The sequence below is a fragment of the Aythya fuligula genome, chromosome 1 (assembly GCF_009819795.1).
Source record: "Aythya fuligula isolate bAytFul2 chromosome 1, bAytFul2.pri, whole genome shotgun sequence".
NCBI classification, from domain to species: Eukaryota; Metazoa; Chordata; class Aves; order Anseriformes; family Anatidae; genus Aythya; species Aythya fuligula.
In genome coordinates, this window is record NC_045559.1 from 82569534 (window position 1) to 82590556 (window position 21023).

Sequence of the window (21023 nt, forward strand, 5' to 3'; positions counted from 1 at the left end):
CCGCGCCTCCCCGAGCTGGGACTTTTAGCGCAGCGAGGGGCCCGGCGGCTCGCCCCAGCCCCGCTCTGTGCCGGTCCCCGCTCCCCGCTCCGCTCTCCGCTGCTCCTAGCCGTCGGTCCCGCCGCTCTGCCCCGGGATGCCGCCCAACCTCACCGGGTATTACCGCTTCGTCTCCCAGGAGAACATGGACAATTACCTCCGGGCACTAGGTAACCCCGTCCTCCTTCATCGCTTTTACTCCCCTCGGTCCCCAAAAACGTCAGCCCGCGGGATCTGGGAAGGGGAGGACGGGATCTGGGCAACCCCAAATCTTTGGTTGTTCCGTCTGCCCCCGTCCCTGGGAGGGGGAGAGGAGGTACCCCCAGAGCTGGGGCTCCCTGGCTAAAGAGTGAAGCAGCTCTGCGGGGGGGCCCAGGCAGCCCTCAGATCTCCCCGCCGTCTTGTCCTCCAGATATCAACGTGGTCCTGCGCAAAGTGGTTTGCCTCCTGAAGCCCGATAAGGAGATCATCCTGATTCAAAGATCGAAGCCGAAATTCCTTTAAGTGGTATATTCTTTATTGCAGCGCTGGATGCACGGGGGATCTCTCCACCTATCGTGCATACCCAAAGCGGAAAGCAGTCTTGAATTTATACAATCAATCTATCAATATTCTACAAGCACCTATACATATTCATTACCTATCCCCGCCTTCCCTCGCTTCTCATGCTAATTAGCCTTTTGGCACCTTGCGCCTGCGTAGAGCCTTCCAAGAATTGTGGGCAGGGGTCTTTGGGACGTGGGCAGGGGTCTTTGGGAGGAAGACCCCGAGTCTTCCTCACAGTGCACTTTTCACCTTTGGTCAGGAATCTGCTGAATTGGCAGGTTTCTTAATTGCAAGAGCTGGTTGTTGCTAATTCTTCCGTTTGTTGTATCTTTATAATGAATTCCAATGTCCAGTTTCGAGATTTATAGTCCTTACGTTTGTTTCTCTGTCCGTCTGCCGCTTCCTTATCATGAGTTCCAGTGTCTTGTTTCGAGATATACAGTCCATGTCTGGGGATTGTCCTTGCCTCCCCAATACCTCCCCAATACCTCCTTAATCAATCCCCCCTTTTCTTTTCCCATGCAAATTCTTTTGCATCAGATACTTTCATTATTTACAGTAACACAACAAAGCAGGCATCTAAACAACATGCACACAAATATTCCTAACACTACTAATACGATTAGAGCAATGAATACTTGTTTCAACCATTGGAAATTGGGCAACCAGGAGGTTAACTTATTCCATAGTTCACTAAAACTCCATGAAAGATCATCTTTACTGATCTCATGTAGGATCCTGGTCTGCTTCCATATTTCTTCCAGGTCGGTAGAGATCCTTCCACTCTGATCTACATACACACAACAACTTGTGTTTATTACTGTACAGACTCCCCCTTGAGTGGCCAGTAACAAGTCTAGGGTCATCCGATTTTGTAATACTACCTGTGATAAACTAGATATCTCTTCTTGTTGAGCCTTTATAGCATCCAGAATTTTGTTTTCTAACTTCTCTATAATTGCAGAAATATTAACTATTGCCTTTTCCAATTCACTCACTCCTAACCATGTGATAAACCATCACACAAAACTATGAAAAGGGGTGTGTCTCTCTACCAATGTATTGTTAATTTTTCATCTGATTCTCCGGATATGATTTCTCAGGTAACCTCGAGGCACTACATCATGTACTGTCATATTGGGGACTACCGCTCCAAGAGTGCAAGTTCCCTTCCAATTCTCAGGCAAGACCTTACGGGCTGTATCGTTGCATAGCCAATACCACCCTTTTCCTTCTGGAACTGTCCAGCTGGTTGAATTTGCCCAGCCGCTAGTCGTACTAATATCAATTGTTCAATTACAAGATGTCTGATTTCCCACATAAGTAGTATCCGTATTTATACAATGCTGTTTTCCTATACCCTTAGGCGGGTTACACCTTTGTACACATACATAATAGGATTCTAACGGCATGAAGCTACTCACTTCTAGTTCCAAAACTGCTTAATATTTTCGACCCCAAGATGTGTTTTCCCACAAATTAGTCCAAGATAAGTTTGCAGGCAATGGAATCCAGATTAACGATACACCCTTATTCCCATGCTGTGGCAGATGGGTGCATACCCAACAGTTCGTCTTATTAGTTACTTGAGAAATTGTTTGTCCAATTGGAGTGGTGGTCTATATCCTCGCCGGGACCTTCTTCACCCTTGAATTGTGGATCCAAGCTGCTTGCTTCTTAATCTTAATGGCGGTGTGTGTTTTCAGTAATACTTGGTATGGTTCCGTCCACTTTCCTTCCATTTTTCCTGCACGGGTTGTCCTGAAAAAGTCTTTATATATATATAATCCCCGAGCTTAAAGGGGTGGATTGGTTGATCCAACCCTCTAGCCCTGGTCCCTAAAACAAATTTATGTACTTTATTTAATTGTTTCTGAAGTTCAGTTATATAAGCATATAAATATTCTGATCCTAACTGCGTTAGGTCCTCTCCACTAAATAGAAATTGCTATGGCCTTCCATATAAGATTTTGAAGGGACTCAAATTCCCTTTTATTCTAGGTTTAACTCTAATTCCAAGTAATGCTAAAGGGAGGGATTGAGGCCATGACAAATTAGCTTCTTATCCAATTTTAGCTATTTATTGTTTAATTAAATGGTTCATTTTTTCTACCTGTCCACTTGCCTGTGGTCTATAAGGAGTATGCAGTTGCCAATCTATCTTTAGAATCTTACTTATCTGTCCTACCACTTGTGCACAAAAATGTGAAACTCTATCAGAAGACATTGCTACTAGAATCCCAAAGCATGGTATTATTTCATTTAACAAGACTTTAACCACTTCTCTTGCTTTGTTTGTTCGACAGGGAAAGGCTTCAGGCCTTCCTGAAAACGTGTCAGTCAGAACCAGTAATAATGATACCCCCCTTTTCTAGGGAGTTCTGAAAAATCAATTTGCCACTGTTGCCCCGAATAATTTCCTTTACCAATTATTCCAAATTTTATTCTATTCTTGGTATTGGGGTTACTGTGTAAGCAAATGCTACATTGTTGAGTCCCACTAATGTCTGACTCAGGCTCTTATGCAGTGTGCCAGCTCCCCAGTACGTTTTATTGTGTTCTGTAAGAACTATGGGCCATGTCAAACTAGAGGGTATTACTATGTGGTTATCTTTTAAATATACTCATCCATCTGGTTTCATTTTACCTTTCAAATCTTCAATTAATTTTAAGTCTTCTTTTGTATAATTTGGATATAGTTTGGATTTTACCGTCTGGTATCAAAGACAATGCCTTCACCTCAGTTATTTCAGCTGCCTGCTTAGCCTCTGCCAATCGATTTCCAATTTCAAAATCGGTGTTCCCCTTTTGGTGTCCCTGACAATGCATGATAGCTACTTTTTCTGGTTGTTTTACAGCCTCTAACAATTTTAAAATTTCTTCAGCATACTTTATGTGTTTTCACTGAGCGGTCAGCAATCCATGTTCTTTCCAAATTGCTCCATGAGCATGTACCACGCCGAATGTATATTTAGAATCTGTCCAAATATTTACCCTTTTTCCCGCTGCCAGTTCCAATGCTCTCGTGAGAGCAACTATCTCCGCCTTTTGAGCTGATGTTCCAGGGGGTAAAGGCTTAGACTCGATTACCTGCTGAGTAGTTGTTATAGCATATCCAGCTTTACGTTGTCTTTGCGTAACAAAACTGCTCCCATCCGTGAACCAAGTTTCTTCCGCATCTTCCATAGGCTCCTCCTTAAGGTCTGGTCGGCTGGAATACACAGTCTCTATAGTTTCTAAACAATCGTGAATCACAGGTTGTGCCGGAGCATCACTAAGAAAAGAGGCTAGATTCACAATATTAGTTATCACAATTTCCACGTTGTCCTGTTCTACCAATATTGCTTGATATTTCAAAATCATCAATTCTTGTTTAAGTTGTTTAAAGACTTTTTGTGCTTCTCCAGTCCAGACTAACTTTGACTGGTTAATCTTTATCAATTCACATAGAGGCTTTACCAATAGTCCATAATTATAAATCCAAAGGCGACACCAACCTGTCATTCCTAAAAAGGTTTGTAGCTCCTTTACCATTTGAGGTTCTGGAGTCCGGCAAATGACTTCCTTATGTTCAGTTCCTAGTTCTCGTTGTCCTTCCGAAATGTCAAATCCCAGATAGGTCACACTTTGTTGAGCCAGCTGGACTTTCTGTCAAGAGACTTGATATCCATTTAAACCCAGAAAATTAAGACGACTTATAGTCCATTGAATACAACTCCCTTTAGTCTCGGTAGCTATTAAGAGATCATCTACATATTGTAACAAAGCACCTTCAGTGTCCGGAGGCATCCATGTTTCGAGTTTCCTTGCTAATTGGTTTCCAAAAATAGTGGGGCTATTCTTGAATCCTTGAGGTAGTAATGTCCACGTAAGCTGCGTCTTTCTGCCTGAATCGGGATTTTCCCATTCAAAGGCAAATAGGTTTTGGCTTTCTGTGGCTAAGCCTAGGCAGAAGAAGGCATCTTTTAAATCCAGTACGGTAAACCAGATTTGACTATTCTTTAATTTAGTCAGCAAAGTATAAGGGTTTGCCACTACTGGATATATTTCCTCAGTGATTTTATTTATGGCCCTCAAATCCTGAACTAGCCTATAGCTTTTTCATCTGCCTTTTTAATTGGCAATATGGGTGCATTGTATTCTGATTCGCATTCAATCAATAATCTATACTGTAAAAATTTATTAATTATCTCTTTAATTCCTTTCCTATCTTCTATCCTCAAAGGATATTACTTAACCTTAACGGGTTTCTCTCCTGGCTTTAATTTAATAATTATTAAGGTCACATTTTTAGCTCTTCCAGGGATTTCGGTAGCCCAAACTCCTGGACATACTTGATCTGTGATCTCTAAAGGTATTTCACTTTTAGGGTCAGTTTGTATTAGTGCCAAGCTTAACACATTTATTAGTTGTTTTTTCTCCTATTCTTAATTCCATTTTCCCTTTTTCAAAGACAATTTCTGCTCCTACTTGCTCTAATAAATCCCTACCTAAGAGTGCCCATGAGGAGCTAGGCATATATAAAAATCTGTGTATGCCCCATTGTTTCCCTAACTTGTACTTCAAAGGTTCACAAAAATAAGTCTTTTCGGTTACACCTTGTCCTGGTTTCAGTTAGAACAGAGTTTAATTTTCTTCCTAGTAGCTGGTAGAATGCTATGTTTTGGCTTAGGATGAGAAGAGTGCTGATAACACCCCGATGTGTTAATTGTTAAAGAGCAGTGCTTATACCAAGCCAAGGACATCTCAGCTTCTTGCTCTGTCCTGCCAACAGGCAGGCTGGGGGTGCAGTAAGAGCTGGGAGGGGACAGACCCAGGACAGGTGACCCAAACTAGCCAAAGGGGTATTCCATACCATCTGACATCAGGCCAAACAATACATAGGGGTGGCCAGCCGGGGGGAGGGGGCCGGACCACTCGGGGCCAGGCCGGGCATCGGTCAGCGGGTGGTGAGCAACCGCACTGTGCACCACTTGTTTGTACACATTATTAGTAGTGGTACTATTATCATCATTGTATTATTATTATTATTATTATTTTGTCTTATTAAACTGTCTTTATCTCAACTCACGGGCCTCACTTTCCACCTCTCTCCCCTGTCCCAGAGAGGGAGGGGGAGGGTGAGCAAACGGCTGCGTGGTGTTTAGCTGCCGGCCGGGTTAAACCACGACACATCTTTTACCCTAACATAATAATTCTGTGAAGGCATTAATGCTTGATTTAGAACTGAATACGTTGCCCCATATCAATAAGAAATTTCACTTCCATTCCTCCCCTAGCTTCATTATAACCAGCGGAGGTACTAGGGTAGATTCCCCAGGTCCCCGTTACTCCTGTTGAAATCAGGGGTCTATTATCCTAGGAAAAGGCTAGTCAATTTGTCCTCCGAAGCCAGGTCCAAACCGTTTTGTTTTATTTATTTATTTATTTATTTATTTATTTATTTTCATTACATTTCAGAGTTGGTCCAAAAATTCCATAGGGGTTTCTTTTAGACCTTGTTGGAAGCATATTCTCAATTCCCAATTCATCCAGGTTTTAGTATTTACTTAACCGTTCATAATTTTCAGGATGATTCGGGTCTTAGTGGGGGTCGGTCAGGGGAATGCAATTGTCCACAGTTCCCTGAGCGGTCCCATCGGCAATCTGAGCTCGCACATGAACTCAGGTTGTTTTAAGAGTTAACTGGTTTTCTGTTTCTGTGACAACTCTCTCGGACCCATCATGGTCCCTTTGCCCTAAAGGGCTAACACCCGGGATTTTAAGATCTCTGCCTCGGGCAGAGGCAGAACTATTAACATTCCTACATCCTCTTTCCCTGCTCATTCAACTTCAAACACCTTTAACACTTTCAACAACCCTTTTAACACTTCCTTTATCTTTCTCCAGCCTGTACTTCTCTAATGCCATCATCAAAGGCTCAGTCAGGGGCCAACTTAATTCCGTACCTTTTCCCACCAAGATGCTGAAACATCAGTATACAACATTTCATCCTGTTCTGCTTCTCAAAAAACAACATTAACTGTAGCAAAATATTATAGTTTAAAGTTCCATTTAGGGGCCACTTTTCTCCACATTCCAGCTTATAAAGCGGCCACCACTGATTACGATATTTTATCAATGTTTTCCTGTTCACACTTCCACCGGCAGATCCTCCAATATCCTTCCAGTGACTTAAAACACATCCTAACACACTTTTCTTTAAAATTTCACTGCTTGTTTGCCCCCCCAGTTTCCAGTTTACACTTTCAGAATACACATGTTACTTACAAAAGCGTATCACAAAACGTATCACTCACAAAAATACGGGCACGCAATATCTTTCAGTAGAGATGTCACAAAACTACTATTACCAGCAATATTGCCAAAATCACAATAACAATAGTCAGAGTCAAATTCCACATGCGATAAGTCAGAAAACCAAACTGTGTAACACCGTAACGATATCTTTCTTACAACAATGCCACGAACCTACTATTACCACCAGGAAAATAGCCAAAATCGCAGTAACAATAACCAGAGTTAAATACCATACTCCATGAGTCAGAAAACCGAAATAGACAACACAATTCCAGATGGACCTTAAAGCGAGCTCCTTCCTTAAGGTCCCCAAATATACTTATGGTGCTTACCACAAAGTATATACCAAACACTGCCTCGCAGAAGATCACCTTCTGACTTACAGACAGTTCCAGATACAGATGGACCCCAAGGTCCCCAGATATACTTGTGGTACTAACCACAAAGTATATACCAAATACTGTCCTGCAGAAGTCACCTTCCGACTTACTGGACAGTCCCAGATGACCGGTCTACCAGAAAACCAAACCAGAATAAAGAATATACTCACTTACAATGATGGGGTCCTTGTCTGCCTCCGCAGTGATCCGGTGAGTCGAGGAGTCCCTCCGGGAAATCCCGGGGGTACCCTAGGGAGTCCTGTCCCCAGCGGGTCCTGCGGTCCGGCAGAGAGGTTGTCCCATCTGGGGTGCCAGATTGATTCAAAGATCGAAGCCGAAATTCCTTTAAGTGGTATATTCTTTATTGCAGCGCTGGATGCACGGGGGATCTCTCCACCTATCGTGCATACCCAAAGCGGAAAGCAGTCTTGAATTTATACAATCAATCTATCAATATTCTACAAGCACCTATACATATTCATTACCTATCCCCGCCTTCCCTCGCTTCTCATGCTAATTAGCCTTTTGGCACCTTGCGCCTGCGTAGAGCCTTCCAAGAATTGTGGGCAGGGGTCTTTGGGACGTGGGCAGGGGTCTTTGGGAGGAAGACCCCGAGTCTTCCTCACAGTGCACTTTTCACCTTTGGTCAGGAATCTGCTGAATTGGCAGGTTTCTTAATTGCAAGAGCTGGTTGTTGCTAATTCTTCCGTTTGTTGTATCTTTATAATGAATTCCAATGTCCAGTTTCGAGATTTATAGTCCTTACGTTTGTTTCTCTGTCCGTCTGCCGCTTCCTTATCATGAGTTCCAGTGTCTTGTTTCGAGATATACAGTCCATGTCTGGGGATTGTCCTTGCCTCCCCAATACCTCCCCAATACCTCCTTAATCAATCCACACGGGAGATCACATGGTCATCCGCACGATCACCTCCCTTCGGGACTACGTTATGGATTTCGACCTGGGAGTCCAGTTTGAGGAGGACCTGGGGCCCGTGGATGGACGCAAGTGCCAGGTGAGAAGCCCACGCGGGGCTGGAGGAAGGCAGACCGGGGTGTGCTAGGACCTCAGGGACTTGTCTAGGTTTTGGTTCACAAACAAGGTGAGAGCCCAGGTCAGAGCTGGCCTGCCCCGGCAGGTCCAGGAGTTACTGTTTCTATGAGTACATCACAGCAAAGGGGATGAGCACCACACAGCCAAAGGCCCAGTACTTTGGGATCCAGAGGGTACTAGTCTTTTGGGATAAAGCCCTTAAAAAGATAGAAATAGCCCATTTGTCAGTGCTCGGTTGCACATGGGAGGCAGAGGGACATCCATTCCCCACAAAGAGTCAGTCCTGAGGACTACCAGAGTGCCAAACTCCTACCATCAGTCCTAAGGAGCTACCAAAAAGACAGCAGATCCGGGACTGCGTATGAAAACATGTCTGATGGGAACAGTCGATGTCATCGCTGGAAATCTGTACTGTCAGGACCTGCTTTTGTTGGGACCGTGCCTTCCTCGTTTTGGGTTTATTTATTTTGTTTTTTTCAGACAACCGTGTCCTGGGAGGGTGATCAGCTGGTGTGCGAGCAGCTGGGAGAGAAGAGGAACCGAGGCTGGAGGCACTGGCTGGAGGGGGACCGGCTGCACCTGGTGAGGGGGCAGCGAGCGGCGGTGGGCGCACACGGTGCAGGTGCTGGGGGCCCCGAGAAAGCCTGCGCGGCCTCCTTCCAGCTCCTCTCGGGCTCCAGCAGCTGCTCCTCGGGAGCAATGACCACCTCCCATAAACATCCGCCTGCAGGGTTCAAAAGTTGACGGCCGTGCCCCTTCCCAGCCCGCGGGGTGCCCCGACGGGGGGATGGGATGGGGGGAGCAGGCAGGGCCGCAGCCTGAGCTCCGTCTCCTCCTTCCCCCCCTGCAGCGCATGACGGCCGAGGACGAAGTCTGCGTCCAGGTCTTCCAGAAAGTGAAGTGAAGAGGATGGATGCCCTTGGCTCTCGAGTGCGAACCGCCGCGGATTAAAGCAGCAAAACACGGCCGGAGCCAGCCGAGCCATGCGTGGCGACCTCCTTCCTTCTGCGGGGAGGGAAGGGACGGGACGGGACCGGGGGGGGGCCCCCGGGGCCGGCGGTCACGGCGGGGCCAGGCCCGCGGGAGGGGAGGGGGAGGCGGCGAGGGTGGGGGGAGATGGGCACGGAGGCTCCTTTCAGAATAAGAGCCGGGAGGGAGGCAGGGAGGGCTGGAAGGAGGCAGGGATGGAAGGAGGGAGGGAAGGGAAGGAGGGAGCGGGACGGGGGCCGCCCCACCGCCCAGCACCGCGGGTCCCCGGAGTGCGGCTGCGGGCACTCGGTGCTGCTGATCCCGTTCCGGCCCCTCGCAGCCCCCCTCCTTGTTCCCCTCCTGCTTCCCCCGGCCGAAGCAGTGCCCAGGCAGCCCCCGGGCCCCCTGCGGAAAGCGGCTGTGGTGCCCCGGGGCAGTGAGGATGGCTGAGGCTGCCCCTGCTGCGGCCGCCGATGGGGATCCTTGGCTCATGTTGCTTGCAGGGATCACGTTTATTCTCAGGGTACCAGGGTCCTCAAGCTATGAAAGAGAAATGGGCCATCGACCGCGAGGATTTGGGTGTGAATTCCAAGGGCTGGGGCAAGGGGACTAGTCCTGTGTTCACCATGTTCACTGCACTCGAGAAAATATATAGGGGGAGGGAGGCTCGGGCTGACCTCCAGGTGTAAGAAACCACTGCCTCTAGTCCCAGTACCCCATGCACTGCCCCCCTTGGCTCTCATCACTCCACAGCTCCTCTCTGCATCCAGAGACTGAGGGAGAGAATCAAAGGAGGTGAGGTCCCCTGAAAAGAGGGACCAGTGCCAGAGACAGAGGTGTCCTTTAGTGAGGACAACTGATGGGATGTGCAAAGACAGGAAAAAAAATCACATACCTGCACCTATAGAATTATTAAGGTTGGAAAAGAGCTTCAAGATCATCTGATCCAACCATCACCCTGCTACCAATGTCACCCAAAAGCCCTCGGGGAGTTCTTTCTGAAAGAAACTTGGGGTTTCCCCCAAACAAAAGATTGAAATGTTCACTACTCAGAAATACATAGCTACTGGCACTCAAAGAGCCATGAAGTAGGCAGGTTTTGAAAATACAGGCCCTTTTCAAGATGAGAAATAATACAGGCCCTTTTTCAAGCTCCTAAAGCATAGCCCTTGAAAATACAGACCCTTTGTCAAGCTCCTGCATTGCATACAAGGAGTCCTTCTGAGCTGATTCTGATCCTCAACACCAAGCTCACTTCACCACATCCAAACCTGATATCCTCTGGGCTGTGCAATCAACAGCTAATTTCAGGCTCTGCACCAAAAGCTGGCCAAAACAGGCAGGCCTATGGGGCATGTGTCTGGCTGCTCCAGATGGACGCGTCTCAAGCTATCCACCCTTGCTTTGTCAGCTGAACTGCTCTCCTAGTACTCCAGATGGTGTCACCAGGGTGGAGGGCAGCAAACACATGGGATATTTGACATGAAAGTGCCACCGGGAACTCCTAGTAGTGCCCCTTGGATGTAAGATTCCTGTCAAGAACACACTGAAATGATCAGCTTCCTTAAAAATGATCCTAAAACACTTCTGCCCATCTATTCTTTGCACGTGAACACCCTCTTCCCACCAGCAACCTGTTGGTAACACATCTCTCAGTAGTTTCTAGTGCTTCTCAGCTTCTTTTCAGAAATGGTGGTCTCTGAGTAAAAGCTTCCCTTCTGGTGGGACAGTAAGCCACAAGAACCTGCTCTAGTGCAGCACAGAAGTGAGGCTGCCCAAGAGTTGTTCATCAGGCAGGGGATATATTCAGAAACCAGGAAGTATCAATGTAACATCCCCTGCTTAATCTTAATTCTGATGTGTGAGGCCATGCACTATTGCAGGAGCACTAATTACATGTTTATGTGCTCTTTTCCAGATAATAACTCAAGGACATTTTGATGAACAGTTTTTTGAGTCTTCAATACACTTCCATAAATATCCTGGGGAAAAAAATCTTCATTCTTTTTAACACTATTTTCATACCCATATTCAATATGTTTTTGTAGCTGTGGATTATTCCCTATAATTTCAAAGCAAGATTGTCATTAACTTCTCTGTATCTGTAATTCTAAGGAAAAACACTAGAATGCTGTTTTACCTGTTACTCCAAAATCTGAAAGCCATGAAATTTTAAACTTCATGAAGTTGGTGGCACACAGTACAGGGCTTGGGCACTGTCCTGATAAAAGCCTGAAATGTGTTTGTAAATTGCTATCTTTTCTCATTCCCTCGTTAAATAATTAAGGCCTTATCTATCTTGTTTCTCCTAAACATGCTTCAGGCTTTTGCAGAACATGCAGCAAAGAGGCCTTGAAAAAGGACTTGTTATCAGAAGGTTTATAATTCTGTTCATTTCTATTCATACCTATTCAGCTCAAAAGTCTGAAGTTTCTTGCTTTCCCTGAAGAAGCTACCAGTTCCCATCACAAAAAGTTAAAATAAATAAATAAATAAATAAAAATAAATGAAGCACTCTTCAGCAAACCAGAAATTGTTTAAATTAAACAATTTGTTAGTACTATAATTTCTAGACTTCTTATGTCAGAAGACTTCCAAGAAGGAGTGGGAGAGGCTATAGGACGGCATCTTTAGGAGCAAACAAACTCTCAGCAGCTGCTAGGATGCAGATAAAGTCATCGCCAAAGGTCTCCGGTAATCATTTTTCCGCCCTTTTCTGTAGAAGGGAAGGATGGCATCTGCCTGGCCGGGATTTAACAGCCCCCAAAAGCCCGCTGAATGTTTCCCAGGTCGGTGCCCGCACCCGAGCTACAGCAATTCAGCAGCAGAGGGCAGCAGGCTCCGGGATAAGAGAGCCTCGTCCCGTCCAGGCTGTGTGCATTCCGACTTTTCTCTTCCCACCCTCTGCCTCTTCCCACATCTGTCGGGGCGAAGGGCTTGCAGCCGCTCGGAGCTCCGGCCCGGACAGCAGGCAGGACGGGAGAGCTGTGAGCACCCCGGAGGAGCGCATGGAGATGTGAGTGTGGCCAGCTGGGGAAGGGGGACACACGGTGACATCTTTCCGGGAGGGAGCTGGATGATCAGACTGTTCCAGGAAGGAGGTCAGAAAGGCTAAACACATGCTCACTAGCTCTCCATTAAAACTTTGCTAGCACGTACAGTTTAGGATCTTCTTGGCCAGTCTTTTCATGAGGTCTGAGCAATGAGCATGTTTTGGAGGAGCACATAGTCCTGCTCCCCAGAGAGGGAGAGGGAAGGTCTGCGGGCTGAGAAAAAAAGATGAAAGCCAATTTTTGAAGAAGGGGGGCTCAGGCATGACCGGGTAGTATTGCTCCTTAGCAAACTGAGCTTGAGACCTTCAGACCCTGACCAAGTTAACTGGGCAAAGACCCTAAGCTATCTATTAGTAATCAGAAATGACCCACTGGCCCAGAGCCAAGGGGAACCACACTTTTGCTGGTTCCAAGAAACTGAGCCCCATGACTGGTGGCAAGAAACAGCAATTGCTCAAGGAAATCAGCTACGTTTCTTCAAACTGCTTCTTGGGCTGATGAATCTCTTTGGCTTAGATCGCAGAGCCTTACTGGAATTACGTGCTGTTGTCTTCATTTCAGTGATCCTGAGCGATCCAAGCCAAAATCTGGACCTGCAGCTAGGCCTCCCATGTTTTTGCATTCTGCTAGGCAGTGTGCAAGTCACTTGCGAAGTCTCCCCCGATTTCAGATGACTGAGTTTTGTGCTATGTCATGATGTAGTTGCCATGTTTACAGGCACAGTCCTTTTCTCCTGTGGGCCATCCTCTTTTTTGGAGTGACCAGTTCCAGTCCAGTGCCAAGAAAACTTTTTGGGGAAATCCGATCCCCAAATTATCCCAAGCCATACCCCAACAATAACATCAGCAGCTGGGATATCATCGTCCCAAAAGGCTATGTGGTGAAGCTGACCTTCAGATACTTTGACCTGGAGCCATCTGAGTCCTGCTTCTATGACTATGTTAAGGTATGTGGATAGATCCCTGGGCCAGTGGGGAGATAGAAGTGGGAGTCTAGTGACACCTGCACGAAACCACTGCTCATCTGCTCATTCACAAAGCCTCCTCTCATGCTTCCCACAGAAGGAGGGAGCTAAAGGTGGTAACCGGGGAAGGAGGCAGTTGTGGCTGGGTAATATCGATGCATAGAGAAGATTCTTCTGAGGCTACAGAGATTTCCCCTTAACTCTGACAGATCAAAGCAGACAAGAAGAACTTGGGCCGATACTGTGGACAGCTTGGGTCAACCACAGGCAATCACCCGGGAAGAAAGAAGTTTATATCTCAGGGAAACAGAATGCATGTGGAGTTTCACTCTGATTTCTCCAATGAAGACAATGGCACAGTCATTCGCTACAGAGGCTTCCTTGCCTATTACCAAGCTGTGGGTGAGTAGGAGATACCTTATCATGCCTATGTGGGTCCTACTAATTTCCCTCCCTGACAGGCAAATCAAGAGAAGCCTTGAGCAAGGATATGGATCTCTGTGTCCTTTCAGTGTCCAGCAGATAGCTTTGACACTTCACCCCCCTTATCCCAGCATCTCTTATCTTTTCAGATCTGGATGAATGTGACCCTAACAATGCTGCTGAGGACAGTGAGGGGCCTCGGTGTCAGCACATTTGCCACAACTACGTGGGCGGCTACTTCTGTTCTTGCCGGCCTGGCTACCAGCTCCAAAGTGACCGCCACTCTTGCAAAGGTAAACTGAAAGCTTGAAAGATCAGATGGACTAAGGAGGGTTCCAGGGCAGGACCCCTACAGCCAGGAAGGGTGGGGATGCAATTAACAGGGCAGCAGGTGGTACAGCCCCACATTGTTAAATCTGTTTTCTTCCCCTACCCCAGTGGAGTGCAGCAGTGAGTTGTACACAGAGCCATCTGGGTACCTGAGCAGCCCTGAGTATCCCCAGCCCTATCCTGAAGACCTCCGATGTAACTACAGCATCCGCCTGGAAAAAGGCCTGTCTATCATCCTGAAGTTCCTGAAACCCTTTGAGATTGATGACCACCAGCAAGTTCATTGTCCTTACGATCAGCTCAAGGTACTGGTCATTAGCAAACCCACCTTCCAGCCCTGCTGCCAGGCCTGGGCAGGAACTGTGAGACCACCACTACTGGCACAAGAAATTTAGGATCAATACAAGAAGAATGCCCCAGAATGAGAAACTAATCTGTTCCCTTGTCCCTCCCTCAGCTCACTTAATTGCCATTGTCCTGAGATCAAGAGGCCCTAGGTCACAGGCTCCTGGGAGCCAAAAATATCACCCTTCTTCCAGTTTTATCTTCCTTTGCTTTAGTCTCAGGATTCAAAGGGCTCTGATTGCCATGACAGAGGAGAAGCAGAGCTTGTGGTAGGTCAGTCCTTTGTTCTGATCTGACAGTGCAGACATCAACAAAGATGAGTCAGACAGACAGCCCTGTCCACCACCACGGGCGCTTTGGCAAACTTAGTCTGGATTGAGAGAGGGGAACCAGAGCAAAGCTGTGTATTTTTCTGTCCCCGTGATACATGTCTTCATCACCAGATCCAAGCACAAGGGAGAGAGATCGGTGAATTCTGTGGCAAGGAGTCGCCCGGCAGCATTGAAACCAAAAGCAATGAGGTGGACATACTCTTCCTCACCGACGAGTCAGGGTTCAGCCGTGGCTGGAAGATCCACTACACCTCAGAGAGTAAGATGTTCTTCTCCAGAGACTACTACAGCCTATGTACAGCATTTGTTAACACCCACTCACCTCACCCCATTTTCTAACAGAAATACGGTGCCCGCAGCCTGTCCCACTGGATCAGTTTACTGTCATCAGAGACCTGCAGCCTGTGTATCGATATCAGGACTATTTCATCGTCACCTGCAAGACTGGCTATAACCTGATGAAGGTAAGACCCCTTCTCCACTCCCTTCAGCCATTTCCTGGCATCTCTTCAGTCTGAGCAAGTCCTTAACTTCCAGTAAAATTTTCTTTGGAGATTTCACTCCCGGCAATCTTTCGGTTTCTGTTTCCCCTTGCCTATTCAGGCTTTTTTTTTTTTTTTTTTTCCCAGTGTTTTCTCTTTTCCTAGCCCCCTTCTTTGTGCATTTACTTTCCCACAAAGAGGCAAGCCCTGGTAGATGAAAGAACAAAGATCCCAAGAAATATTTGTAAGCAAGAGTCTCTCTTTGGAAGGATATGAAATCAGACTGGAAGCAGAAAATGCTACCTGCCTCCCTACTCGTCCCAATGCCAGGACTGGGTAGCACCCCAGACCTGTCACGTTTTTAGGGTTGCTGGCTGCTTATACCTTGGGTTACTATGAATAATTTGTAGCCTGTGGCAAACACAGGATGGAGGAAAGGCAGCAAAGGGAGAGGCCAGCAACTGGAACAGTTTGCTGCAGGGAAACTCTTGGACAGCAATGGGAAGATGGACAGATAGGATAATATATCTACGTGGAGAAGGGAATATAAGGCTCTGCACAGCCAGCAATATTTTGTTTGTTTGTTTCTCTTCCATGCAGGGCAGCCAGAAACTGCTGTCCTTCACTGCTGTCTGCCAGGCTGATGGAACATGGCATCAATCCATGCCCCGCTGCGAAAGTGAGTGAGCTGGGAACTGGGGTGGTCCCCCTTGCTGTGCATTGTTCTCCCAAGTACATGGGGGTGTTCAGCCTCAGAGACACAATTTGTCTTCAGACAGAGACTCATTCTGATTGGAAGGATCTGTGAAGGTTATCTAGTCCACTATTAACTTTTGTTACACCTCCTGCTTGCAAAAACTTGAGTTTTCCCTCCCTTTCAAAAATGCATAACATAACACACACACAAAAAAAAGTCAACGCATAACATTTAAAAGCAAAAGATCCCAGTTTGGGATCCATTTTGGAAAAGCCACTCACTGCCCCCTGTACTAACTGGTCCTTTCCATCCTTCATATCATGGCCACAATCCAAGTCAAGCCTAAACCTGCAGGTATTAAGTCTGTCTTTGTTTCATCTTTTTTTTTTTTTTTTTTTTTTTTTTTTGTAGTTGTGAAATGTGACAATCCTGCAGAATTGACCAATGGGGTATTCAACTATGTTAACAAACCTGCAAACAACAACTACCAGTCAGTGATCGAGTACCAGTGCAATGAGCCATATTACCACATTGTCACCAGAGGAGGAGGTGGTGAGTCCCAATCCCACACAGATAATGAAATATGTTAATGAAAAGCCTGCTCAGATATCCAGTTAGAATTGTCCTAATCTCTGCTCCCCAGGCTTAGGGCTCTTGCTTTCCTCCTGAAAAGACTCTCCCAACCTTTCCTTGGCTCTGCAGCATAGGTTCTGAGGCTTGCTGTCTCAGCCCATTCCTACCCTGCTTCATTCCTAGAGACCTTTACATCTCTCCTCCAGGCTCTTGTTAACTTTTGTGGAAGGTCCTAGTCATGATTCTCATATTAGCCATCTATAGTCATGATTTATTTTTCTCTGGTGGATTTCATTCTTTCACTGAAGCTTGAGGTAATCAATAATATGCTGAAACTTGATCACAGAAGTCCAAATTGCTACAGATACAAATAAATAAACTCAAACTCCACTCCACTGTAATGCTGTTTACTCTCTCTGGAAAATTGTCCAACAGTAGAGACATCTAGGGACTTAATAACATACATGCAGAAAAATCTATTTTTATGTAGAATGTCAGGAAAGTTAAGGCAATATTCAAAACCATTCACTTACCTTCTTTTTGCACCTGAGACATGATTTGATGACACAAGAGCTTAGGTTACAGGAAAAGTATAAAAAGTTCATGATTTCCTCACCCTGACTGCTCTTGTAGCCTCCACACACACAAACACAAAAGAAGTAAATTTTTAACCTGATTCAGTTCCTGGATATGGTTGCCAGCACAGACTCACAAACAGTTGTGCAGCATGCCTCAGGGAGCTGCACACTGGCATTGGGGTCAGGATCAAGCAGCTGAGGGGTGCTTTAATTTGGTACTAATGTTGAATTTGATTAGTTTTGCACCCGAGTTTAACTCCTTACTATAGAGTCAGAGCTCAATCTGAACAGGAGCAAGTAAATATCAGCACTAGCACGTGTAAAATTCTGATAAAAAGTGATTGTGGTTTAGTCAATTTTCAAAGAGAGCAGCAAAGAGTTTCTTGGAAACATTTAATACAGTAAACATTGTATAAATGGCATATAAATTATTTTTAGTCACTGACACAAACTTTCTAAGAAAAGCAATAATTTTGGAGGTTGTGGAATTTGCTTTGAGAGATGACCTGCAAGTTAGCTGACCTGCAATACTGCCTCAGAAGAAGCTACTGATTGTGTACCCTAACAGATTAATATTTTTCCTGGTTCTGGAACAAAACACTCTATCCTATTCTTGCAAACAGCAGCAACCAGAGACTTGAATCTGAAATCCACGTCTCTACTTCTCTCCCTTCTTTGGGCTAGATAAGGTCAAACAGTGCTCTGTAAGCACATGAAGTTCACTCAGCTGGCTTTTTAGGCATTACGTCTCTAGAAGCGGTGCCTGAACTTTCCTGTTCTTCACTTGGAAATGAAGTGCTTTGAGATACACAGGCTCTTCCATATGGACACGTTTCAGACTACACCACAGGCAGCTTTTCCTGGGAAAGGGTGCCTCTGGGATCTTAGGGCTGAGTGGGACACCTTGAAGAGAGGAACCCCTTCATTCTTCCCACCCTGTGGTGACAGGGCTGGGCCTCATTCACTCCTGTCTCATCCTACAGGCAGGTTCACCTGCTCTCCTGAGGGAACCTGGGTGGATCAAGCCGGCCAGGGGAGGATTCCTGCCTGCTTGCCAGGTTAGTAAAAAACTATGATTTTTGACTGGTTTTTACTAATCCATACTTATCATCAATACCAAGCAGGGACAACATGCAGGAAGGAGAGTGAGGATAATGTTGTCAGTGAGGAAGGACAGGGAAATTCATCCAGGGAGGCAAAAGTAAGGTGATGTGGAACAGTGGTGGTATAGGAAGGAGAGAGACAAGCCAGGACAACGAAGGATGTCATGATCTCCTTGTCTCTCTCTACAGTGTGTGGGAAGCCAAACCATCCTGTTGCTGAAATCCAGCGGATCTTGGGCGGCAAGCAAGCAAAGAGAGGCAGTTTCCCTTGGCAGGCTCTGACTGGCATCCATGGACGTGGAGGTGGAGCACTCCTGGGCGATCGCTGGATCTTGACTGCTGCCCACACCATCTTGCCCAAAGCGTCAGGAGGAAACGACATAAGCCTAGACCAGCTAGCAGAGGAGGCTAATGTTTTCCTCGGCCACACGGACGTAGATGAGCTCCACAAGATGGGTAACCACCCTGTGCGCAGGATCTTTATCCATCCAGATTACAACCCTAAAGATGAGCACAACTTCAACGGAGACATAGCACTGCTAGAGCTGAAGCACCCGGTAACCCTGGGCCCTGACGTACTGCCCATCTGTCTCCCAGATACTACCAACACCACTTTCTACATGGATGGGCATATGGGCTACGTGAGCGGCTTTGGTGTGGAGAAAAACTTTCTTTCAAATCACTTGAAGTACGTGAACCTACCAGCTGTTTCCCGGGAGAAGTGCCAGAGCTGGCTGGATAGTAAGAGTGGACGGATGCCTATGGTTTTCTCTGAGAATATGTTCTGTGCTGGCTTCCTCACAGTCAAGCGGGATACCTGCCAGGGGGACAGTGGGAGTGTCTTCACAGTGCTAGACTCAGGAAGTGGACGCTGGGTGGCTACGGGGGTCGTTTCTTGGGGTATTGGCTGTGCCCAAGGGTATGGCTTCTACACCAAGATCCTCAACTATGTGGACTGGATCAAAGGGATAATAAGGGATGATACAATCTAAATATTCCTGTGTAGCTGAAGAATCACTGATACCGTATAGATTTCCAGACACAGCAAATCATATCCAAAGCTTTCAATGATGTCCTAAAGGCTTTTCAAACACAGAGACCATGTAACCTTCATCATGAGCACTTCTGAAAGCCAACATATTGTTTGGCAAATTCTTGGTAACACTGTTACCAAAGGGTGTGTCCCATTAGCAGTTTGTGGGTGTTCCAGTTCTTCCAAAAGCAATCTTATTGTTGGATGAAGCTTTAATATCAGAAATCTCATGACAGCAAACATGCTATTGTGTGAAGTGCTGGCAATATCATCAGACTACTGCAGTCTACATCTGTAGTCCCCATTGTGTGGGAAGTTTGTAGTGCAGCAAACCTTCTTGAAGGCTGTGGTGCTTTGTGCTGAGTACAGTGTGTATATGCCCATTGGCAACAGTAAGATTCTATGAATATTAAAATAATTGCTGGAGAAACCAGGTGTGTTATGCTTTTCTGTCTTTGGTTTTTACAGCTACTAAATATTCCCCATAACTGAGAGCAACTTATGGACTTTATCTATATAGGGATTGCTCTATCTACCGCTATCGTGTTTCCAGCTGTGCAAAGGCAAGTGGCAGTTACTCATCTCTCACAAAGCTACCATTATCTTACCCGGTCTGAAACGCTAAATGGCCCCAAGGGAGGAAAAAGTCATCTGTGTAATGCCACATTCAAAAGGCAAGGAATACAACAATCAGTCTTGTGGAGAAAAGATCCAAGGAACATTTCCTGATCAGAATTTGCCAATGGGTTTTTTATGCTATATGGAATAAAGCTCTGACTGCAGGACAGTAGCTCTAAACCGACTGACTCAGAGGGATGTGTCTACTGTTGTGGGTATTCTCTGCAGTTGTGTCTTAACTAGTTTTGCTACTGCAGAATGCCCTACCTTTTTATTCTGACAGAGGAACCCTGTGAGGTCATAGTTGCCTTCTCACTCTGTTTTCTGTGAGATCCACCTCCAGATCTTCTCCAGCGTCAGGATGTCTCATTTGATTTTAAGATAATATACTGTGGGGAGTGATCTATGATATTCACACCTTATATAAATTCACCTGTGATCTCCAGGAGTCCGTACTCTGTTGATTTTGCGATTTGTATGGGCAAAAGGGAGCAAGAGCATGTAAACATAAGGTGTCCAGTTGCACAGGAGCAAAGGATAAACCACAGTCATTGGGGTAAGAAGGGAGACTGAGGCATATACAGTTGTGGGTATTCCATATTCCAGGAACAGAATTTATGGGATGCTCTGTGAGTTCAAGTGACAAAACCATCAATATATTCAACTCTTCAGTCCATGTAAAAATTGGGAAAAAATATGAGAAGACATCTTAAGAATCTCCTGCTTTGCAATAGGCTAAGAAAATTTGGGATCTGAGGCATGGAAAATATACAATTTCCCCAAGTCTCTATAGAAACTGTGACTCTCATAGGAATAGCAATCCCAGCTAAATAGGTTTCTTTCCTGTTTCCTGCTCCTGGATCATTCAACCACACTTCTTTTTGTCTTCTCCTCTGCTCTCCTGAATTGATTTCAGCACTTTGTCTTCTTGTCCTTTTCCAAAAAGATTGGAGTTAATCAGTGGGCTAGGGAGTAATCATGCAGTGTTGCTTGCCTGAGTGGTTTTGTAGTCATAGAAGCTAAGAAAATGTCATACCTTAGACTGAAGGTCATTTTTTCAGAGCTTCTACTGGATTAAATTTTCCAGTATTGTACATTATTGGGCTATTTCTTAGGCTATTATTAGGTGCAGAACCTTTCCCTAACCCCCAGTCTGACCCTCCCCTGTCCCAGCTCCGTGCCGTCCCCTCGGGTCCTGTCGCTGTCC

At 45.9% G+C, this 21023-nt stretch overlaps 2 protein-coding genes across 2 annotated transcripts; both read left to right on the top strand.

Annotated features, from left to right (window-relative positions):
• Positions 1 to 97: 97 nt before the first annotated feature.
• Positions 98 to 9296, top strand: RBP5 (retinol binding protein 5). The gene is made up of 5 exons (XM_032207908.1): positions 98 to 209; positions 452 to 507; positions 8156 to 8278; positions 8797 to 8898; positions 9167 to 9296. The coding sequence occupies exons 1-5, from the start codon at positions 137 to 139 to the stop codon at positions 9218 to 9220; spliced, it is 408 nt and encodes a 135-aa protein (XP_032063799.1). The 5' UTR covers positions 98 to 136; the 3' UTR covers positions 9221 to 9296.
• Positions 9297 to 12243: 2947 nt separating this feature from the next.
• C1R (complement C1r) lies at positions 12244 to 19422 on the top strand. Its single transcript, XM_032207907.1, has 11 exons — positions 12244 to 12301; positions 13056 to 13284; positions 13512 to 13704; positions 13875 to 14018; positions 14164 to 14360; positions 14844 to 14991; positions 15075 to 15196; positions 15815 to 15893; positions 16323 to 16463; positions 18046 to 18120; positions 18355 to 19422. Exons 1-11 carry the CDS (start codon positions 12294 to 12296, stop codon positions 19155 to 19157), a joined length of 2139 nt encoding a protein of 712 aa, XP_032063798.1. The 5' UTR covers positions 12244 to 12293; the 3' UTR covers positions 19158 to 19422.
• The last annotated feature ends 1601 nt before the right edge of the window (positions 19423 to 21023 follow it).